This window comes from Orbicella faveolata, unplaced genomic scaffold (genome assembly GCF_042242905.1).
Source record: "Orbicella faveolata isolate gen_17 unplaced genomic scaffold, um_ofav_v1 contig_3, whole genome shotgun sequence".
Classification (NCBI taxonomy): Eukaryota; Metazoa; Cnidaria; class Anthozoa; order Scleractinia; family Merulinidae; genus Orbicella; species Orbicella faveolata.
This window is the reverse complement of record NW_028301558.1, coordinates 8,416,644-8,437,500: the sequence shown is the minus strand read 5'-3', so window position 1 is coordinate 8,437,500 and position 20,857 is coordinate 8,416,644. Positions and strand designations below refer to the sequence as shown.

The 20,857-nt window shown below is 37.0% G+C and overlaps 1 protein-coding gene and 1 long non-coding RNA gene across 2 annotated transcripts in view; one reads left to right on the top strand and one right to left on the bottom strand.

Annotated features, from left to right (window-relative positions):
* Positions 1–4,261, top strand: part of LOC110062722 (p53 and DNA damage-regulated protein 1-like) — an 8,513-nt gene extending 4,252 nt beyond the window's left edge. The window contains exons 4-6 of the mRNA XM_089297818.1: positions 69–146; positions 1,331–1,411; positions 2,113–4,261. Of these exons, the coding sequence (XP_089153944.1) occupies positions 69–146; positions 1,331–1,411; positions 2,113–2,183 (230 nt within the window). The 3' untranslated portion in view covers positions 2,184–4,261. The remainder of the gene's footprint in view (positions 1–68; positions 147–1,330; positions 1,412–2,112) is intronic.
* An 8,719-nt stretch (positions 4,262–12,980) lies between these two features.
* Positions 12,981–19,574, bottom strand: LOC110060034 (uncharacterized). The gene is made up of 5 exons (XR_016209708.1): positions 19,325–19,574; positions 18,999–19,065; positions 18,120–18,163; positions 16,989–17,039; positions 12,981–13,908 (listed from the first exon to the last, which is right to left on the bottom strand). It is a non-coding gene; the product is annotated as an uncharacterized LOC110060034 (long non-coding RNA).
* Between the last annotated feature and the right edge of the window lie 1,283 nt (positions 19,575–20,857).

Genomic DNA, 20,857 nt, shown 5'->3' with positions numbered 1-20,857 from the left:
GTTTGTTTGCTTTTTTTCTACTATTTTGTTTTTCTATTTGTGATTTTACTTTTTTCATCCTCTTTCAGCTTCCAAGTCTTGGGTGTGTTTTGGAAATATGTTTCTAAAGCTTCCAAACTCTAATATACAATCAATGCTACAACAAGGTAGGAGAAAATGAAAAGAATTATTAAGGAAATTATCTACCACATAGAATTATTTTCAAACTTTTACTGCTGTTCAATAATGAATTACTTGTGTCAGAAATGCAAAGCAGTGGGAGTCACCAACTTTGTTTCAGAGATAAAGCATGTAAAAAAATACCCTGCTCAGGGCTGTCATAAGTTTTTAGTCACCTGTAGCCTTATTCACCACACCTGTAGCAAATTTGTTACTTTATGGGTGAATTCTATCAACGACAGGCAATTTCACCTGTAGCATCAAGCGAAAATCAAGCATACTCAGCCGTAACAGGTGCAACGGGTTACAGCCCATAATGACAGCCCTGCTGATTTTGAAAAACTGGTTTAGGTTACTCAGTATTATTATCAGGGGTTTTGGTTAAAAACATTGATATGTCAACAGCTACAAACTAGACTACGAGTAGTCCCTCTTTCGCTAAGTCCATCATGCTGATGCTCACTCCTTGCCCCCAGGATTTCACACAGCCATTTTTTTTCTCACAGTTTTCTTTCGTGTCACGCACAATGGACTAAGCAAAAGAGGGACTACTCGTGGTCTAGGTGCAAACCATCTCTGTAATATTTTGTGTAAGTGGGTCTGTAAAATTAGTGATGCCAGGTTGTATCATCCTTTCTATATAACTCTACCCTAAGAGATATTTGAAACCATCATACAGCGAGGCAAATAGCTCAAAAGTGCGGAATTCTATGACCCATGGGAGTAAAATTTCAGCCTTTGAAAATGCATACTGTTGATTTTTTACTTTTTTCACAAAACATACAAAAACAGTAATCAGTGTAATTACTCAGTGATCTATCAACAGCAATATGGGAGTCACTGAAAGTTCAAGGTTGTTAAATCCATGGAAAGTAATAGCAGTATTAATAGTAACCATCAGCACTTTCCTTTGTCTATTTAATTTAGCATACAGTGTACATGCACTCATTATGACATGGCACTTGAATTGCATGTATTGTAAGGATACATGCAAACTTGCCATGAACATCCTTAAGATGACAGATTTTGGCCAAAAATTAATTCAGATGCTGGCCAAATTATTTTGTCAGAACCATACAACCTTTCATTCATTGATATCAATATCAATTTGTGTAGTATCTATTTTACCAAATATTTATTTTATTAACTGTGAAATTTTCCTTCTACTAAGATCAAAAAAACTTAGATGAGGAAATAGGCAGACTGAGGAAAGACCTGAAACCAAAAGTATCAAAACTTCATGAGCTTGAAGGTTAGTTCACTATCAACAACTTAGCCTGCAAACAAGCTCCCTTACTCAAGCAAGCTCGCTTCAGGCTATCAAAATATAGAACTTTGCATTTGCACCAATTCCTTTTAGCCCCGCGATGGAGAATAGGGCATGTTTGCTGCTATAGTTATTCTTCCATCAAATACAAGCAACCCCAGTTACACGTACATGAGGTAGATTAAACCTGGTGAAAGTTTTCACGTTATGGAACCAGAACTACATGTACAGTCATGGACAAAGGTCCTTGTAATGCAGTGCATTATCTGTGTTTTACAACTGAAGTTCGAAAAAAAAAAAAAAAAAAAAAACAGTGCTATCCTCTTAAAAATACGTTGCTGTTCCCCCTCCCCACCCAATACAATGACTTTTTGAAACTCAGGAGAAATTGTAGTTACTAGTTTTCGACATAGTATGTCGGGTGGGGGGAGAGAGACACTAGGTAGGTGAAAGTGTTGTATTTTCATCAGGTGTATGTACAAAAGCGCTAAAAGTGCAAATCTGTCCCAAGACTTTTGTCCATGATTGTAGTTCATCTTGCTTTAAAACAGGCTTTAGAAAACGAATACCCTCCCTGGCTTGGTCATTCACCAAAATAATGATTGTGTTTGTACTTCTAAGAATATTCTAAGAAGATTATTTCAATATTTTACTGACATTCTGCCATATACATGTTTCCTTTCAAGGATTACCTGAAGTGAAAGGATTTGACCTTACTGCATTGACACAAGATGATTTACAGAATCTAAAGCCTTAATAAGCATTGAATGACCACCTCTTGGATTCTGAAGTATTCATGCATGATCAAGCTATGATCAAAAACGAATAAACAGCGCTGAGATTTTAAGAACTTTTCTCATAACCTGTGAGGGTTAACAAGGCTTCTATGCTGAGTAAAACACAAGACAGTTTTCTTCCTGTGAAGACGATATGAAGACTGCAGTATGACACGTGACGCCTGTAGAAATCAAGTGCGAGGATCTTGGCTCGTGCAGAGAGAATCTTCCATCTCTCGTAAAAAGCCGGTAGCAGGGAATAGGCCAACGAAAGGCTATGCTTATTTGGTATTTCAAAATTTGGCTCGTGAGTTTGCAAGGTTGCCACAGGTCAGGAAATGGTCAGGGACAAAAATTCTTCAAAGTCAGGGAAAAGTCACGGAATTTCATTTTGAGTTACAGAAAATTGATATTTTGAAGAAAAATCAGGGAACATTGAAGTAATTAACATGACTGATTTTATACCATTGAAGGCTGGAAGAACCATTTGGGGTCACTGTGATCTCAAGGTTATTTTTCCTCAGTGAAGAAGGAAAATTTGTTGAAAACTTATCTGTCTTAATGAACGAATGGAATGGACGGCTGTAATTTCACATTAGAAGCCGCTACTAGATCTGACATTTAGTATTTATTTGTTCAGGGAAATGCTATTTTTATCAGGGAAAAGTCGGGGAATTTTGAAAAGTGATGTCTGTGGCTACCATGGTTTGCATGGTTGCGTTATAACCTTTTTTACTTCTGATTAAAGAAGATATAGAAAAACAGTTTAAAAGAAAAAATACACGCTATAACATGTCGTTTGGGAATCATCTTGTCGTCATTAACAAGATGATGCCAAAACGTCATGTTATAGCATGTATTCTTCTTTCAAAACTTCAGTAATATTGAAACACGTCACAAACACCAATTAATTCAAAATCATTATGATAACAAAATATTTTATTTTTGCATTTGTTGGCCAGAGAAAGCATGGTGTTGCACATTTTCGAAACCTCCGCTTCCAACTAAAAAACTAATCATTATTTAACAAACAAAGAAGCCTAAGCCATGTATTACACTGTCCGGAGTGTTTTATCACAGTGTAATGCACGGCTCAGGCTTCTTCATTTCCTTTATGATCTAGAGGTAATGTGGTGAAAAACAATAAAACAAGCTTCTTCTATGTTTTATACTGTCTGTCTCGCATGGAGTGTTCCACTCTTTCACAGATTATCCTTATGGCTTTGCCTGTTTGTGTATGCCTTTAGACTTAGATTTAATTGCCATTAAATTGTAATAAATAGATACTCTGATAAAACATGGGTTTTTGACCAATCAGAGCGTGCCCAGGGTCCTATCTATGTTATAAATGATTATAATGTAATTTTACTGTACAAAAAACTTAATAGTAATAAAAGTTTTCGTTAAGCACTAAAGAATGAAAATTAGCGATATGAAAAGTGAACGACGTTTCGATGACTCCATATCTTTATCAAGTTTTGAATACATGGTAGAATTCTGTCTTCTCAAATACATCAATAATTCATCGAGTGTAAACAAAGGAAATCATGACGGTGACGGTGTTTGGATATCTGATCTTAGTTAGCATAGATTTTTACGATTTTATTTCTAAGTTTTCTCCTTAGTTTTAGGTTTGATTGAGAAGATATATCAAACACTCAAGACAGTGTTTGAGCACATTTCCAAACACCTCGTGGTTCGTCAAAAATACTCCGCCACGCGTCGTATTTTCAACTCTCTTCTCGGTGTTTGGAAATGTGGTCAAACACGGTCTTTCGTGATTGATATATTAGATGTATTTCGAACTTGATAATGATGACATGGAGTCATCGAAACGTCATTCACTTTTCATATCGCTAATTTTCATCCTAAAGTGGTAAATATTACCTGATATGAAATGCAAATCTATATTTGATGTTTATTAAAAGCTATAAGTACCACACTAAAGAAATGAGGCGTGTTTTCAGTAGAACTTAAGTCAAGCAAAGTGTTCAATTTAGAGCCCGTCATTGAATAAGTAAAAAAATAAAAACAAAATAAATCAGATTATTTTGATGTGTTTAGGCTGTACTAATTGGGAACACTGATAATATAAATATGATGTAATATTCATTTTTAGTAGAATGCTACTAGTATACTAATGCAAATGCTGTAATCTGATTGGCTGAGCCATTGAACACTATCAGCTATTAGTGTGCAGTGGCTGGAGGTCGTCTACGAAATGGCGAGGTTTTTTTCGTTTTTCCAAAGTTTTGGAGGAAAATTTTGGTGAAAATTTTATTTTACAATAACTGTCTAAATTCTCGCGCGCTGATTGGCTCATTTTTATCATCAATAAGAGTACAGACGGACAACATTTTAATTTATGCAAGCTTTCAAGTTCAACTTTTAGCTGTCAAACTGTCAACTTTTTAACCAGTGACATTTTATCGACTTTTTTAAGTAGCCAATCAAAAAGCGAGAAAAGCTATTGACAAAGTTCGCGTCATTTTGAATAAAATTCACATATCTTTGTTTACGGCAAGTTTACGGCAAGTTTACAGCGTCTTTTCCCGTTATTTATTCCCGGCGTTTGACCATTTTGGGGTCTTGTTGTAAAAAAAACAAATTGACGTCAATTTTTTATGCGTCTGTCCTCTTATTGATGATAAATTGCGTCATAACATTGTCAAAGTGGCTATGGAACCACGAGCCGCAGGCGAGTGGTTCCGTAGTTCCTGAGAAGTCTGAACGAAAGACATTTACGGTTTCTTGACTTTTAAAAAAGTTGAAATTATTGAAAAAACTGATGCGCGCGCACACACAACTCAATTTTAAATGACAATTCAATCCGAGCGATCTTTTTCAGGTGTAAGGTTCAATAATACGTCAAGAAATAATTGGAAACCGTTATTTGAAGTAAATTTTAGTAAGAATTCTACTAAAACAATTAGATTATTCGCTCTCGATTTCTATGAAGTGATAGTTGATTCGGCCTTCGGCCCAATCAACTATCACCTCATAGAAATCTCGAGCTCATAATCTAATTGTTGAGTAGATTGATTGTGAACAACATGTAAATAGTGCAAAACAATAAAAAACTGAAATCTGAAACAATACTGTAAACTTGTTAAAACGTTGTTACTTGTTACAGTGCGACTACCCCGACCAAGGCCGCTTAAGCAAATTCTTTGCAAATTGACCACTGGCATTTTAAAAGTTAAATTAAAAGTTCAAATTAGCGTTCGGGGCGCTTCTTTCAAATTTAGGAGAAGATGGGGGGCGCTTATTAAATTTTTACCAAATCGTGGCCTGACATGATCATTTTTTAATACATCATCTGCGCGTAAACAACAACGCAAGCTGCTTATCAGCATTAAAAGCTGATCCTGAAGTTTGAATCGCGGCACCTTTAGTACTTGTAATTTTTTTCCAAACTGGACGTGTTCACAAAGTGAAACAGTGTACAAATCTAATACTACACGACGAAAACTACACATCCTTTGTTGTCTCATTACTTGTCCACAAAATGGGCGGAGGGGAGGGGGCGCTTATTTGAGGGGGGCGGGCGCTTATTTTAAATTTTGATCGATAGGAGAGGAGCTTATTCGAAGGGGGCGCTTATTTAAGGGGCGGGGGGAGGAGGCTAATTCGAGGATTTACGGTAGTTACTAATCAAAATGACCGCGAATCTGTTACCCTTGTAATTAACAGCTTGATTACATAGTTCATTTGTTGTAAAACTATTGTTAACCTCCAAAATTTTTATTTGTTAAATTTGTAGAAAATTTTGTCGGGTGGCCTTGATTGGAGTAGTCGCACCGTAAGTAACTCTCCTCTAATAGCACCCTCAAAATAACGAAACGATGGGAATTAATTACAGCTGGTTTTTATTGTTGATAAAGGTAAATTAACCACTGTGGCGAGCTAGTAAAGCTTATATTTCGAACGTATCCCTTCATCACTTTGCTCCGCGTCTTGAACTTACTCCAAGTCTCAAAGTTCCTGTGTTACTAATCGTAGCAAGAGCATGCGTCGCTCGCTCAAATTGAATCACGCTGTCAGTATACAAAAGAGTGTCAACTGAGCCAGGCATACTCAAATTGAACAACAACAACAGCGTCGATTGCTTTCAATCAGTGCATGACAGACAAACAGACTCCTTTAAAAACTCGAAGAGTATAGCCTTTCAAAAAGTACAGTGGCTGCCCTCTTTTCTTGATAGTGATCTTGTCAACGGGAACACCGGCCTTCTCGGTCCACTCATCACTTTCAGATTATAGCACTCAACTCTGTCGCAGTATTTCCCTGCTTGTAGATCTCAATCTGACATGGCCCCACCAGGCACCAATAAAGTTTCATTACCTAGCACCATACTCCCTTCGAGAACGTGCCAAGCTGGCTATGAACTGCCACTGTAATCCGTCACACAAATCCAAAATGACCGGTGATTGTTGCGTTTTCAATTTCTCCGGCGTAGTGTGGACGGAAAACATTTGGTGCGTTTTCAGAGTGAAAACGCAGTTTTCAAATTTCTCCGGGGTAGTGTTAACAGGGTCTTTTTGAGGTATATTTTAAATTTGCCACTGGTAATTACAATTTTAAAATAAACCAATCAAATAACAGCACTGGAGCACGTGGTGCCTGATCACAAAAAATTGAAAATTGAAAATTCAAATTATACATGTGCTAGAACATCCCTGGCGTTGCGTTCTTTGGCGGTGCGGTTGTTGTCACTTCTCAAATTTGAACCAGCAGATAGCTACCTTTGCTGTCGCCCACTGCTTACAGAAAAACGTTTTGCGTTTTGGTTTGGTCTGGCATTATCCGTTCATTTAGAACTGTTCAGCCGGAAACAAGTGCTTGGAATAAGAGCTTTTCTTCAAGCAAAGCTTGTAAGCACGTGCTCCAGATACAGTAGAGATTTCACTGTGAATTCTCTGCAAATGGTTTTAGAGTCGTCGGTTATGAAGGTACGAACTGTACTCAAAATTTATGTTGTATTTTTGTACACGTACGTGCAAAGTTTATTAGAAAATGTTAGTCAACAATTAACGCCAGTCAAGTGTTAGTTATTTCTTGTGTTATAGTTTCCTCACAGTAGTTAGGGTTTTGTTAAGTTATCTTCAAACGGACATTTCTTCCCCGGTCAGTTCGCCCCAAATTCTTCTGTGTTTGTTCGCTTTATTTGTCATACGCGCTCAGAATCGGTTCTTATTCTTTCAACGAACGTGAAGGTCATACATCGTAACACTATGGAATATTGGTAACACTGACTTGTAACGAACCTTTATTAATACTCTCGAGTGATGTTAGCCTTGCGACTTTACATTTAAACCTGTTCTTATGTAGAAAATAACGTGTTTTGATGTTTTTATTGTCAAAAAGTCGGATGCGATTTCTCTGCAAAACGACAAAGAATGCATGTGAATCCACATGCTTACAGAGTAGATGAGAACAACGAAGTGCAAATTAGTCGCCTAGTTGGTTTTTGGTATTTTTCTTTCTAGGAAAAGAGATAGAGATAAAACAGAGAAACTATTAGAAACATCCGCGACAAGATTTCTTCCGGTTGCAAGATTGGAATTTAAATTCCGTTCCGATTTCTGTATATTTCCTTGTATGTCAGTTCTGAGAATTTCGTGGGATATCAAAAAGCGCTTCGCAGATTATATGCCTGTTCTCTCTTTGACAAGCTATTGGTGTCGTGATACGGAGAAATCGGACCTTGATCAGGTCGTAATATAAACAAAAGACTTTAAGTGAAGTGGCGCGGTCAAGGAATGGTTTCTTTTTAAACCAAAATCATGCTAGTCTAATTGACCAGCCGGAACACGCTTTAAGGTGGCTCAGAACAGTTTCCAGCACTCTCATATCTCATCAACTGATGCTACAATAATGGTATCAAAACGCTGCCAAATCATTGGTGAACACGTTGTTATCATTTTCGTGACTCTATAGGTTACCATGGCAACAGTATGACCAGCTAAAAACATCCTTAATTATAACTTTAAGGGCTTATAATTCAAAAACGGCAGGGAAAATCTTTTTTTTTATATTATCAAATTTTGATTAGCAGGATAAGACGCAACTTTTGGCAAAGTTTTTTTAAAAAAAGCTGTACATGGGGTTCAGAGCCACCTTAAAGTTCTGAAAATTTGCGACTCGAAATAACGTTGTATCCGGGGTGTTTCTCTTAACTGGAAGATACGCATATTGTTTGTTTGTTGTTGTTGTTTTTTTGTTTTGAAAGGATGTCATGACTTACGTTGCCTATGTATTCTCTGTAGATTGGTAGCGCTGCGCTGAGTCGCCTGATGAATTATATGATGTGAAGACTGCAGGAGACCAGAACAAGTTTTGCTGAAAGGCATATAAATATTGGTGAGTAAGTTCTCGGGTTTTTTTTTGTTTTTTTTGTTTTTTGGTGTAATTTATACAGTAGAACGGTTATATCTCCCATAACCAGAGCACTGTGAACTGAATCAGCTGAGGTGGTTTTTTTCTCGTAGCGTTTCATTCTCCTAATTGTGAATTCATGTGAATCGTTGTTTATTTATTTACCGGTGATGGGAAATTGTCGCCAGAAACAAACTCCTTCCAATTACCATGTACTCACATTGCGGCCAAAATAATACCCAAACAAACAAACAAGCAAGGAATAACACCCTTATTTCCCAATTGGAGAGATTTCTAACAAAAATGTAAAACAAGTTTGTGCAGCAAATTAATTCTAATTCGGTATTAACAGTCAGCTTTTATTCGTCCTGAATAAAATTATCGCTTATTTATTGCCAAATATCAAAGTGAGGTGTCTGTACTGTATATCATTATACTTAATTGTGCATACGAGTTCTTTTACACTCTCCTTCACCAACAAATAGGACGAGACTCCCAAATTATATTCTCTATTTTCCAATTCTCCATAATTCACTCTGCTTTCTCCCAAACATTTGCACAAACTATCGCTGTGAAATGCTCTTGGAAATTTGCAGACCTCTTAAGAGCATTTCACAGCAATAGTTTATGGAAAATTTTGGGCGCAAACAGTTTGAAATATGGCGAATTGGAAAATAGAGAATGCATAATTACGTATAGGGTTATACGAAAGTTTTGTTTAGATCATTATCTTCGAGAAGCGTTGTCCAAAATTTCTTGTGTAATAACCAAAACCTAGTTGCAATTTTCGTTGACGTGAAATCTGGTAGGAACGCTCCACTCGAGATTGGTTGACCTTGAATGACCTTCAGTAGGCTTTGTTCACAATAGCCGCCATTTTGGTTTCACTTTATTATGCAAATTAATTAACATGTGATTTTCGTTGGGCAAAACAATCCGGTATTGAATTTATTTCGAAATTTCAACTTGTTTGTTCCCTTTCAAATTAAGATTTTCAGGCTCCTTTAAGATAATAAATTTAAAGATGCTTTCAGCGATGCCTTTGCCAGATTGTAAGCCACCTTTCGTTAACTGTTCGTAATTGCTCGTTGTCCGGTTTTGTAAATACCGAGGTGCTTATTGATTTGGACAAGCTGATTTTCCAGCCTTTGTTAGCAAACCCAAACCCACTTTAATTTGCAGCTATCGTGAACGCGGTGTACAAACTTAAGTATTTTCACTCGAGCCGTTTACAGAAAATCGTTTTCGATATTATTTTGTTACTAAATTCTATTGTTATAACTCCCATCTTAAAGTGCACCTAACCCCCACATTTTTTTTTCGCTAAAACGAATCTAGACTTTATTTGAAGCATTTGGCCGAAGAAATTTTTGAATTTGGTTGAATCCTCGATTTTCTATGCCCTTTCAAAGTCGCGCTTGAAGGTTTCACGACCGCGTTTTAGGGAGTCTGGGGCGGCGGTACCTGATGACGTCTACCCAGGAACCAAACACAATGGCGCCTCAGTCAACTCTCTGTATTTGCTCGAGAAAATGGAACACAAAACTAATCGTTCCGATGTATTTTGGGACTAAAACGTCCAAGTTTTGTCTCAGAATCATTTCTTTTTCGTCACTGGAGTCAGAGTTAAGTTTCGATTCGGAAGACTCCGAAATAAACTTCGATCGAACACGTTCGACAACTGTGAACTCACTGCTTAGAGCTTTGAGAACAATTTACAATATTTCAAGCGACGAAGGGGAAGACTTCTTTGCGGACGAGTTGCTTGTATATTAGAAATGGAAAGCTAGATACGAAGTGGAGGAGCAGGCAAACGAAAAGCAGGAAAGAAAACTCAAGGACTGCTTTGGATGGTAATTTCGTCAACTAAACATAAGATTCCCACGCGTGTTTATAGCCCGTTTACATTTGTCCTTAGCGAGAATGTATTTTATCAAGGCGTGATTGTTCTGTTAAATCCAGCTTGTGTTTTACTTTCAGTTGAATGCTTCATGTTTATAAGAGCGACGTACGTGTCGCAGTTTTCGAGACTTGATGACCTCCAAAACAGTGGCTTCGATCGATTGAAAATCGTATTGTTTGGACCTGTATTTTTGAAGCTGCGGGAAGCAAGGCGGAAGGAGACATTTCATACAATTACCGATTTCACATTGTCACACGTTTTACGTCGTAACTCCAAATAACCAATGTAAATTGTTCTCAAAGTTTGCAGCGAAATTCGTCGGATAAGCGAAAAGGATGTGTTCCCTAAGCGGTTTGCACATGTTACGCGGTCATATTTTCGACGCTATATCACAGAATCTTTGTCGCACTGCTGATTTCCAAACCTTCGAAAAACTCTGTGAGTCTAACAATTTTGTTATCATGTAATTCTAAAGGATTAATCTTCGACTTTCATCTAAATCGAAAGAGAAATAAGTGTTGGTTAGCGGCGTACAGTTGCGATCTATTTACATATCAGTATAACGCTTCTTGATCATGATCGGATAACACAACTTTGTATGTTATAAATACTGCGGGATTGGAAGATATAGGTTGTAGGTAGTATTTCTACAAATTGCTGGTTAGCTTTAAGCAGAAAATTTATGAAAATAGCGTTCGAAAGTCTGCGGAACAAATTCCAGTGAGAGTTCTTCAATGGTTCTCACAGATTCAGTTCGCTTGTTTCGGTTCGACAAAATCAACCATCGTTTACGTCTTTGTTGCACCATTGGCCGATCATCGTCAGTTAATTGTACAGTATATCTTTCTTTAAATCTGGAATATTGCTGCAACAGCCGATAGCACCTCTGGAAGGCGTTTCTGCGCACTTTTCGAATGTGTATTGCACCATCCTGAAGGGAATGAGAGGACGTGAGATATCCAACCTTCCTGGGTAGACGTCACAAGAGCCGCTAGACCCATTCTCCTCAAACTCGGTCGTGAAACAAAATGGCGGTGTTTTGGAGCTATTTTCGAGATTTCGTCGGGGCACAGAAAATCGAGGATTTAACGGAATCCAAAAATTTTTTCGCAGAACTATTTCAAATAACAAGGAGATTCGTTTTAGCGAAAAAAAATTTTTGGGGTTAGGTGCACTTTAACATTTTTTTCTTATTTGAACAATGCAGTACTTAAAGAATACACAGGTAATTAATTGCTGACTTGAATATTTTCTATTTTGCATTACAGTTGCTCAGCTGCGGGCTAGATTCTCATGGATGACGTTGATTCTTTTGGATTGTCATGGAAGCTCTTGGACTCCTTTGGATTTTCGTGGACGATAGATGCCTATTAACATGAAGTAGATTACGAATCATGCTCGTATGGTGTCTGGTCTCAGAGCGACGTTAGGTAAAGAGCAATTGTTTTCACTGCAACTGTTTGTAAAACATTTGAGACTTTCAGTTTCTAAGAAATTCAGTTTCTAAAAAGAATATCACAACGTTGAGCCCAAAAGTGGCGTGATAATCTTGAGTTATGTCTTGATTTGTCACCAAATTCTCAGAAGTGACAAAGAAATGTACGAAGCTAGAAAGGAACTTTTTTAGATTGGGTTTTTGCGGTTGGACCAAAAGGATGCTTGAGAATTACATAGAACCGTTATTGAGGTAGAAATTAATTTTCGTTTGTCGACTTCACAATTAAATTGGAATCTTTTAGTGGCAGAATCGACTTCAAATGTTTTGAAAATCTCGCCTTAGTCTAGTTTCTTATCAAATTACTTATCGAGCGAAATATATTTTAACTGGAATCTCAAAAAAGTTATGAAATTTTAGCGTTGTAGAGACTGCTACTAAATTCCAAGTAATACGAACAGTATTTCCTTGTAACTTGTCTCGCAGCAATATTGTGCTGTACGTTGACAAGTGTGTTGCCTGTATTACCGCCTGTGTTGTATATTACAGCAATATGTTGCACCAAGGAGAACTCGCCGAGTGTCTTCTTCGCGTGACATGTTACCGCAACTTGCAACACAGCTGGTAATACGCGTGACAACACTCTTCGACTTACAACGCGGTATTATTGTGAGACAAGTTGCAAGGAAAATTTTACCCGTATTACTAAGTTTTTAAGCAAATCAACAGCAGATTTCCAGTTACAAATAACATTTTGACAGGCTTAATATAACATTTTACAATTTTATCTTAAATAACACTGGTCTAATTCTGTTTATGCTTTGCCGTTTTCCAACTTTTGGAGTTTAATTTCGTTTCAAACCGATTCTAGTTTTTAGAAAGCCATCGGCCGGTCTTAAATTTTCTGTGAAACATTGTTTTTCATACTTAGCTCCGAGTAAAGCTATTTTTTTGTTCTTTGATAAGTTTTGGGCGCAATTTTATTTTGAATTGATATGTACTTATAGTGGATATTAGTTTAAGCGGAGAGATTTTTGCTAAGAGTATATTTCGTATGCAATGTTGTTCAACACTATTTTTTATTTACGATGAGGATGTCTTGTACTTAGTTTTGATAATGCAATATCTTGTAAACACACTTGAGTTGTTTTAATATGTTATTGAGCTTTGTAATTAAAGACTTGTCATACCTGAAATGTTGTAAACTATTGTTATAACTTTTATATCAATCAACACTTTATTCGGTGGAAGAAATAAAGAAACCATTGTTATCAACAACTGAGTCTTGCTTCATTTGAAACTAATAAATAAAAACAATGAAAATAAGAAACAAAATATTGCGCTTTTAAAAGAGGCCTGGAAACTAGTCGAAATGTAGGCTATCTCTTTTGCTATTTTTTGACTATGTAGGGTTGCCGACGCGGAAAAACGTTCTGCATTTTTAAACAGGGTCTAGCAACAAGTCAAAATAAAGGCTCGCTTTTGATGGGCTAAATCTGACTGCAAACTGCACAGATTTTTCCCGCCGAAAGACATCGTTTATTTTTGACAAATTTCTAGACCCCATTTAAAAGCGCAGACTTTTTTCCCGCCAAAAGACTTCGTTTATTTTTGAAAGATATCTAGGCGCCGTTTAAAAGCGCACACTATTTCCCCGCCAAAAGACCTAGTTTTCTTTCGTCTACGAAAGCTTCGTCTAAACTCGCAGACTTCTTCCGGCCAAAAGACTTAGATTTTTTTTTTGACAACGAAAGCTTCGTCTGAAAGCGCAAACTGTTTCTCGCCAGAAGCTATAGCATTTTTTGAAAACAACTTGACCCCATTTAAAAGCGCGTCTTTCGAGCTAAAAGACTCGTACATAGAGCTTTCACATTCTTTATTAACTATCTTTGCGTGGATACGCATAGGAAAATTCAACGCAGAGAGCTTGTGCCTTCGCTATGTAGCATCTTCAGTGGTGATTCAACAGAGTGATGGCATTCTTTCACTGCTGAAAAAAGAAGAACAACATATTAGTGTTATCGAAATTAGTCAACCTGAATACTAAATAATTATAACGCTGTTGTAGACTAAAACGTAAAACTCAACTGAAAATTGATGCTCAGATGACAAACATTAAAATCTTGAAGAAGAATTTTACTCCAAACATCAAGCAAACAATACAACTTTGTAAGTAGGTTAGACAGATCTTATATCCAGTTTACGCCTATAAGGCTTAATTATTCTGGCGCTGTGTAACAAGTCAAGACTTGTAATATATCACTAAATGTATTTTTATCTAAAAACTTATGAGAATATCCAAATTAATTCCAGTTATAGACGAGATATTGAAGTGAAGCGACTAAATAAGAAGGTACGTGACAAAAGGTGGCTTTCCTGTGAAGGTAAACGCATAATTGTGAACTAACAGCCAACAAGACAACTGCTGAAGATTACTGATGTAAAAACAAAAATATTTCGTCACGCTTTGGCTTAGTTTTTAACCTCGACAGAATAACACTATTTCGTGAACTAGTTGGGCTTGTAGGACATGTATAACTAAGAATAGACACAACATTTTGAATAAAAACGTACGTGCGAAATTCAAACACACTCAAAGTTTGCATTTTCAGTACTTAATTTTTCAACTTTTTTTTCCTTAAAGTATTTTATGTGCATCGTACCACGGAACGACAAGAAATTAAAAGTTAAAATACTCACAGAGGATTTGAAAGTTGCTAAAGAAGACAATTAGTTTTCAAAGGTACAGCCTCGAGGTGTAAAACTATAATGCAGATCAGATGGTGTCAAAATGCTCGTGGAAGAAAGAGCAAAGTTCACGTCCGAATTTAAATGATGGAATGGAGAAAAAGATTGCAATTTTAAACGTCATTCTCTAATATGTTCCCTGAAATTTTCGTCATAAATCCATTCTTTCGGGCAAGAAAATTTCTCGATTATTGCAAGGAGACGCGATTTTTGCAAAGGAAATTAAAACAGCTTGTACCTCAATTCTGCGACAATTATTCCAGTTTTTCATGTTTGTTATTGTTGCATTATGTTATGTTACTCTTCACTCCTTAAAGGCAGACGATTTCCAAAATCAGCTTATTCTCCAAAGCGAAATATCATTAGAAATGAGTAAACTAAATGGCTACATTACAATTGCCCTATTTTGACGGATAAATGTACTATAAGAGGTTAAACGCTTATTGACACGAAATGATATTGAACTCCAGGTTCTGAAAAAAAATTGTAATCATAAACGTTTTTTTAAAGTTTCGAGCGATGGCTATGGTATTAAGTTAACTCGTTCCCTGCGTCCGACCTTCTTGCATTTATTCCAGAGAATGAATGCCGGAAATTGATGCCAGCAGTGGATGCAAATGTCATGTGTTCAACTTGACTACTTTATTCATTGTTAGTTAACTTCATTTGTAACTTTATTCAGCTTTGTATTTTTATTTTGATAGATAGGCTTTTATCTTATAAATAATTATAATGTTTAAAAATTTAATTTGTACACAGTCCTGATAATTGTCACTCGATTTGGGTGTCCTCAATTAGCAGCAATGCTAAATCAACGTGAGCAGCAACTTTGAAAGTGACCAAAATCAAGAGGCTAGATATAAAGAAAAAGACACTTTTTCAGTTTTAAATTAACAGATGAAATTAATGACGTTTCGGTATTTTTCAGGGTTAAAACTTTCCACAGTTCAGTTCGTTATTTGCAATTGTGTACAAACTACTCGCGCGTGCCAGGATGTGCATGCGCTCGAACGCGTTGGTCAACAGAAATCCAAATTCATGGTTGATCCCGGGAGGTTCAAGTGAACAGAAGCTGTGTAGACATGTCGCATCTCCTCGCACTATCATAGATCTCTCCGAGTCAAACCCGTCTTCATCACTACAACCAGTAAATCTCCGAGTAAATGACGTGCTACTAACATGCTGTGCCACAGACAGGGTCCGTCTTGTTGTGCAGAATGTCGAGGGAATGTTCCTTGAAGCGATCAGTCAATCTTAGCTCTATATCACTGATGTAAAAAACAAATTAGTGTCAGTTCTTTATGCGTCTGTCCTATTATTGATGATAAATTGCGTGATAACATTGTCAAAGTTTACTGCGGAACCACTCGCCTGCGGCTCGTGGTTCCACAGCCACTTTGACAATGTTATGACGCAATTTCTCATCAATGAGAGGACAGACGCATAAAAAACTGACGTCAATTTGTTAGTTTTGGGCGAGAAAATGACGTCATACAGGTAATGGCGGGATTCATTTCACCTAATCACAACGATACTTATCCACGAGTTTTGAAAGAAGGTGTTCTCAGACAATTCGATGGATGAAAAAATAACCGAAAATTTGCGCGAAAATAAAAATAAGTGGCGAGAGAAGCTAGGATCTACACAGATTTTAAGCCAGTCATGAAAGAAACACAATACTAGTATCAGCGTAAAACACAAACCATAAATGCCTGAAATAGTTTTTCAAGTAAAACCTGAATAGGAAACATCCCTAAAAATAGCTCAGTCTAGATCTAGACGTAATGCTGAACAAAAGATCACAAGGCTCAGATCATGAGACGCGTGTGTTCCTACTCATGGGCTCCTGGTACTAAAATATCAAATCTGCTATGTAAGCTAATTCAAAAATTTTAGATTAAACAAAAAATAGTTTTATTGTGCAGCGTTGAGAAAATTTCCCTCCGTCTATGTTTGAACTGCGCTTTCTTGGCAAATATTATTTATTGCTTCATTTGGTCTATCTTTAAACATTGCGACTGTCTAGAGCTTCATAAGATTACTCTCATTTTACCATGAACCAATCTATGTTCATTGCAAATTTATTTCGTCATAGTACGCCTTGAAAGTTGTCATTGCTTCGCCTTCTGCGTTATAAAGAAAAATAGTTAAACGAATTCCGAAATGGCGGCAGTCTCGATAAAAATTTTACCAGGCCTTTTAAAACCGACAAAATGTCCGAATGGTGGACAGCTGTTCTAATAACGAGAACAATAAGGTATTAACATAAATTAATGTCTAATTTATGAATTGATTAGTTATTTTATTATCTTGTGAACTTACCATTTCAGATGTCCTTATTATCGTGATAACAGTTTAATAACCACTGAATCACTGCCAAAAAAAAAATGTAGTTAATAAGATATACTCATAAGCAGTTGTTTGTATCATTGCATGTTTGATCAGTGACCTGTTTTAACATGGCGTCAACATAAGAAGGTCGGAAGAGCCAGTTGCCAGCTGCAGACTAAATAGAAGATGCCTTTATGGACCATTTTCTAAACTTGTATCTCCAAGTCAATAACTGTGATCGTGTATTTCCATGGGCACTGGTGTCGCACAAACATCATATCCTATTTTTATCCAAAATGAAGATTTTCCATACTGGATACCAACCTGGCTCTTGAAATCCATATCTTAAGCTGGCTCATCACTGTTCCTAATCACTGTTGTTTATCTTTTAAAGGACCTCTGTCACGGTATTTTGAGTCATTTTGGTCACATACAAAATTACCTTTAAATGGTAGGAAACCTGAAAATAACAGTTTAATAAGATAGAAAAACACCAAGGACATCATGATAAACCATAAAGGAACAAGGATGGCTAAGGATGGAGAAGATTGATACGGATTACAAACGACAAATTTGAAAAATTGAGGCTAAACTTTTCAATATGCCCAAATCGTGACTGAGCTCCTTTAACCCTTGATTTATACTGCGTACAATGAACGGCAATTGACTGCCATCTTAATATTTTGAAAATTGTAAAAGCGCTAAAAATGAGAGTACTTTGGTCCACCTGCGCCGTTGACATGCATGGTAACCACTTACGTCATGATGATAACACTGCAAATTTAGGATCAAATCTTATTACAGACTGTGGTATTTTAACAAAGAGCAGGATCTCTATTTTCATTTCATTAGGTAATTACGTGCAGTGTGATAATTCCTTTGTCAAAATGAAAGTCATACAAATGTACGGAAAATAGGTCAAGGGGGCAATGAATCATATCAAAACCCATGTCCTTTGGGATGGAAGGGGATTGTTGCACGTTATCTTAAGTATTCCTATCACGGCCATGAATTTAATCACTTTGAACCTAATGTTCCCTGTTTTTACCACGTACCTATGTTCTCATAAGATTATTTTCGTAATACGTCAACAGATGTAAATGAAAACAATTTAACACGTACCATCAACTGAGTGTACTCTACAATGTTGCTTGAAAGTGTTACACCTAAAGTAAGAAAAACAAACCAAAATGAGTCGCTAAGATTACATCATGACTAAATACAGTGAAGGATTTCTACCAAATTATGTATGATCCAATACTCAACATACGATCCCTGCCATTTTGGCCATCACAGAGTTGAGTTACGCCTTCTCGACTGCTTATTTTTAAACAAAAGCCGAAAAAAACACACGAAAACATCATAAAAAAATATTTTGGGAGCCAAAACATAACAAGGCGTGTATAAATCCCAAAGCGGAAATTGACGAACAGAGGACAAGTATCTGCCAGGTTTTGTCAAAGGTGGAAAATATTCTATTACTGTATAATACCCTCTCTTTCTCTCTCTCTCTCTTTTCGAATAAGCTCCACCGATCCGAAAGTCACCTAACACTACGTTTCTCCCCCACCCCCAACCCCTCGAACATAAACCAACGGATACGAACTTGGCAATTAAAGAAAGATACACCTTCTTCCAACAAAGGCCCTCTATTGAAGACCTTATGCGTAATTTATACTGTAAAATATTTTTGACATTCACTTAACGACTGTAGTTATTTTCTGCTTCATATTACGTCTTGAACGTTCTAGCAACTACCCTGCGCTGTACTAGCTTCTCTCATTTTTTCTATGTTGTTTTCATATGCGACATCAATTCCAAATATAACCCAAAAATGTTTAGAGACACAAAATCCCTTACGATTAAAGACCCCTTCGAAAAGGCGTTTAAACAAATACAAGCCTTAAGGACTTATTTTGGAAATTTTACTGTACAATCGTCTCAAATTTAACGCTGATATGATTGAATTTATAGCCTTCAATGTGATTGTTAATGTCTTACCTTTTGAAACGTTCGCTGCAGATCGAGCTTGAAATTTCATCTTTAAAAGCCGTCGTTCACAATCCACCTGAAAAAAAGAGATTTAAATTTTCATAAAAATGTCCGTTTACCTCAATTATACATTCAAGTTTGCGAGCTATACATTCACAATGTCAGTCTTCTAGAAAGCGTCAAAAGCTTGCACTCAGAACAAATATTAATCGGTTTACAAGTTAGTCCTATAATTCTACCAGCCTAAGAAATATCCTACAAAGACCTTACAGCAATATCAGTAAGAGAGCATTAGCTTTACTCGGAACCTCCAGAATTAAACACGTGTATCTTACCTTCAGGTCCGTTAACTCTGGATGTACCCCTTGTTACGGTCTCGGAATCCATATTTTGCTTCTGAACATATCTGCTTTCCTTAACTTACACCGGTCTTCTGTTTTACCAGCTTTGAGCAGCGAAGTTTCTCTTCTTGGCGGCCACAGAAACGAACGAACAACGAAGGTTAAAGCCGGGCAAGCAAGACTTGCAATGAATAATTATCTGTTCAATAGTGCGCTCTTTGAATTAAATTTGCAATTTAAATTTGTAATCCTGATTAGTTTCGCGCCATAACCAACAACAGCATCGAATTAGACAGTTATTTTGGCGACTCACATATATTGGGCAATGATAGAAGTCTAATCCGGATAACTGATCCCTGTGATGGAAGCCGGGAGAGGCCGGACAGGGGCGGGGGGGGGGGGGGGTGGGGGAGAGGGGTTGATCCACACTGGCAGGAGGGAAATGCAATTAAACAATAAAGTACAAAAAGCAGTGGCTTCAGCATTTTAATCCATGGTTGTATGATTATTTTCTTTTTAAGAAAATGTTCAGAATAACAATAAATAAATGAAAACAGTCTTTTGGTAAGATAACTGCGCTATGAAATTCATCAGTAATAAAATAGCAGACATCAGCAATGACTAACTGTCAGCTACCTGTCAAATAAAAAGACTGAGCAAGTTGATAAATGATTCGCTAGAACTTTTCAATCATATAAGTTCCTCAGTTCATTGTGTATCTTTTCCTCAGTTGGTAGTAATGACTGAAAGTTCGAAGTAATAAATCCGGCATCAAGTTTTACTGGTAGTACAAGAGCAGTATTTTTGAGATATTGATTAGCCACCTTGAACAGGTCATATATACATTACGCACACTTCCTTCACAGGAATTAAAACTAATCACAAAGTTTCCTGAACATTCACAGGGGACTGCATGCATGAGACTCGGATCCCCCACCGCCTCCCTCCCCTCACCCCTCAGGCTCAGTTAATTAATGCTGTGTCCGCACTCTCTTAGATACCAGAAGATTTTCTGTAGCGTGCGTCGGAATTGGCCGGAGCCCGAGCGTCGTTGGCCGAAGGTGTACGAAACGAACGCGAGGCTCGTAAAAGAGTCCTCAGAACAACTGATCGGAAAAGATCGTTTGTACGTTACTTCTTAATTTAATCCTCTTTGTGCTAAGTAACACATAAGGCCGTAATCGTTAGTGACTTATGGGCAATTGTTGTTATCGTCTTACGGAAAAATTCTTCCGGTCTGAATATATGTTAAAATACTTTATTATGGCGGGCGATCTGTAAAAACTACTGTGTTGGCGACATTCAATAATAACTTGGTAATAACTTTGGTGCACAAACCTTCGAAATCATAATTGTTTTGCATTGTTTTTGCGGTGTCGTATGACTACGTCCCATGAAAACCGACAGTGTAACAAAATGAAAGTTACAAATGAATACGTGAAAGATCATGTGTTTGAACTGCGGAGAAAGATATGAAGACATGATTGATCATCGCAGTTATACACAAAACTTAAGCAGTTATCTTTC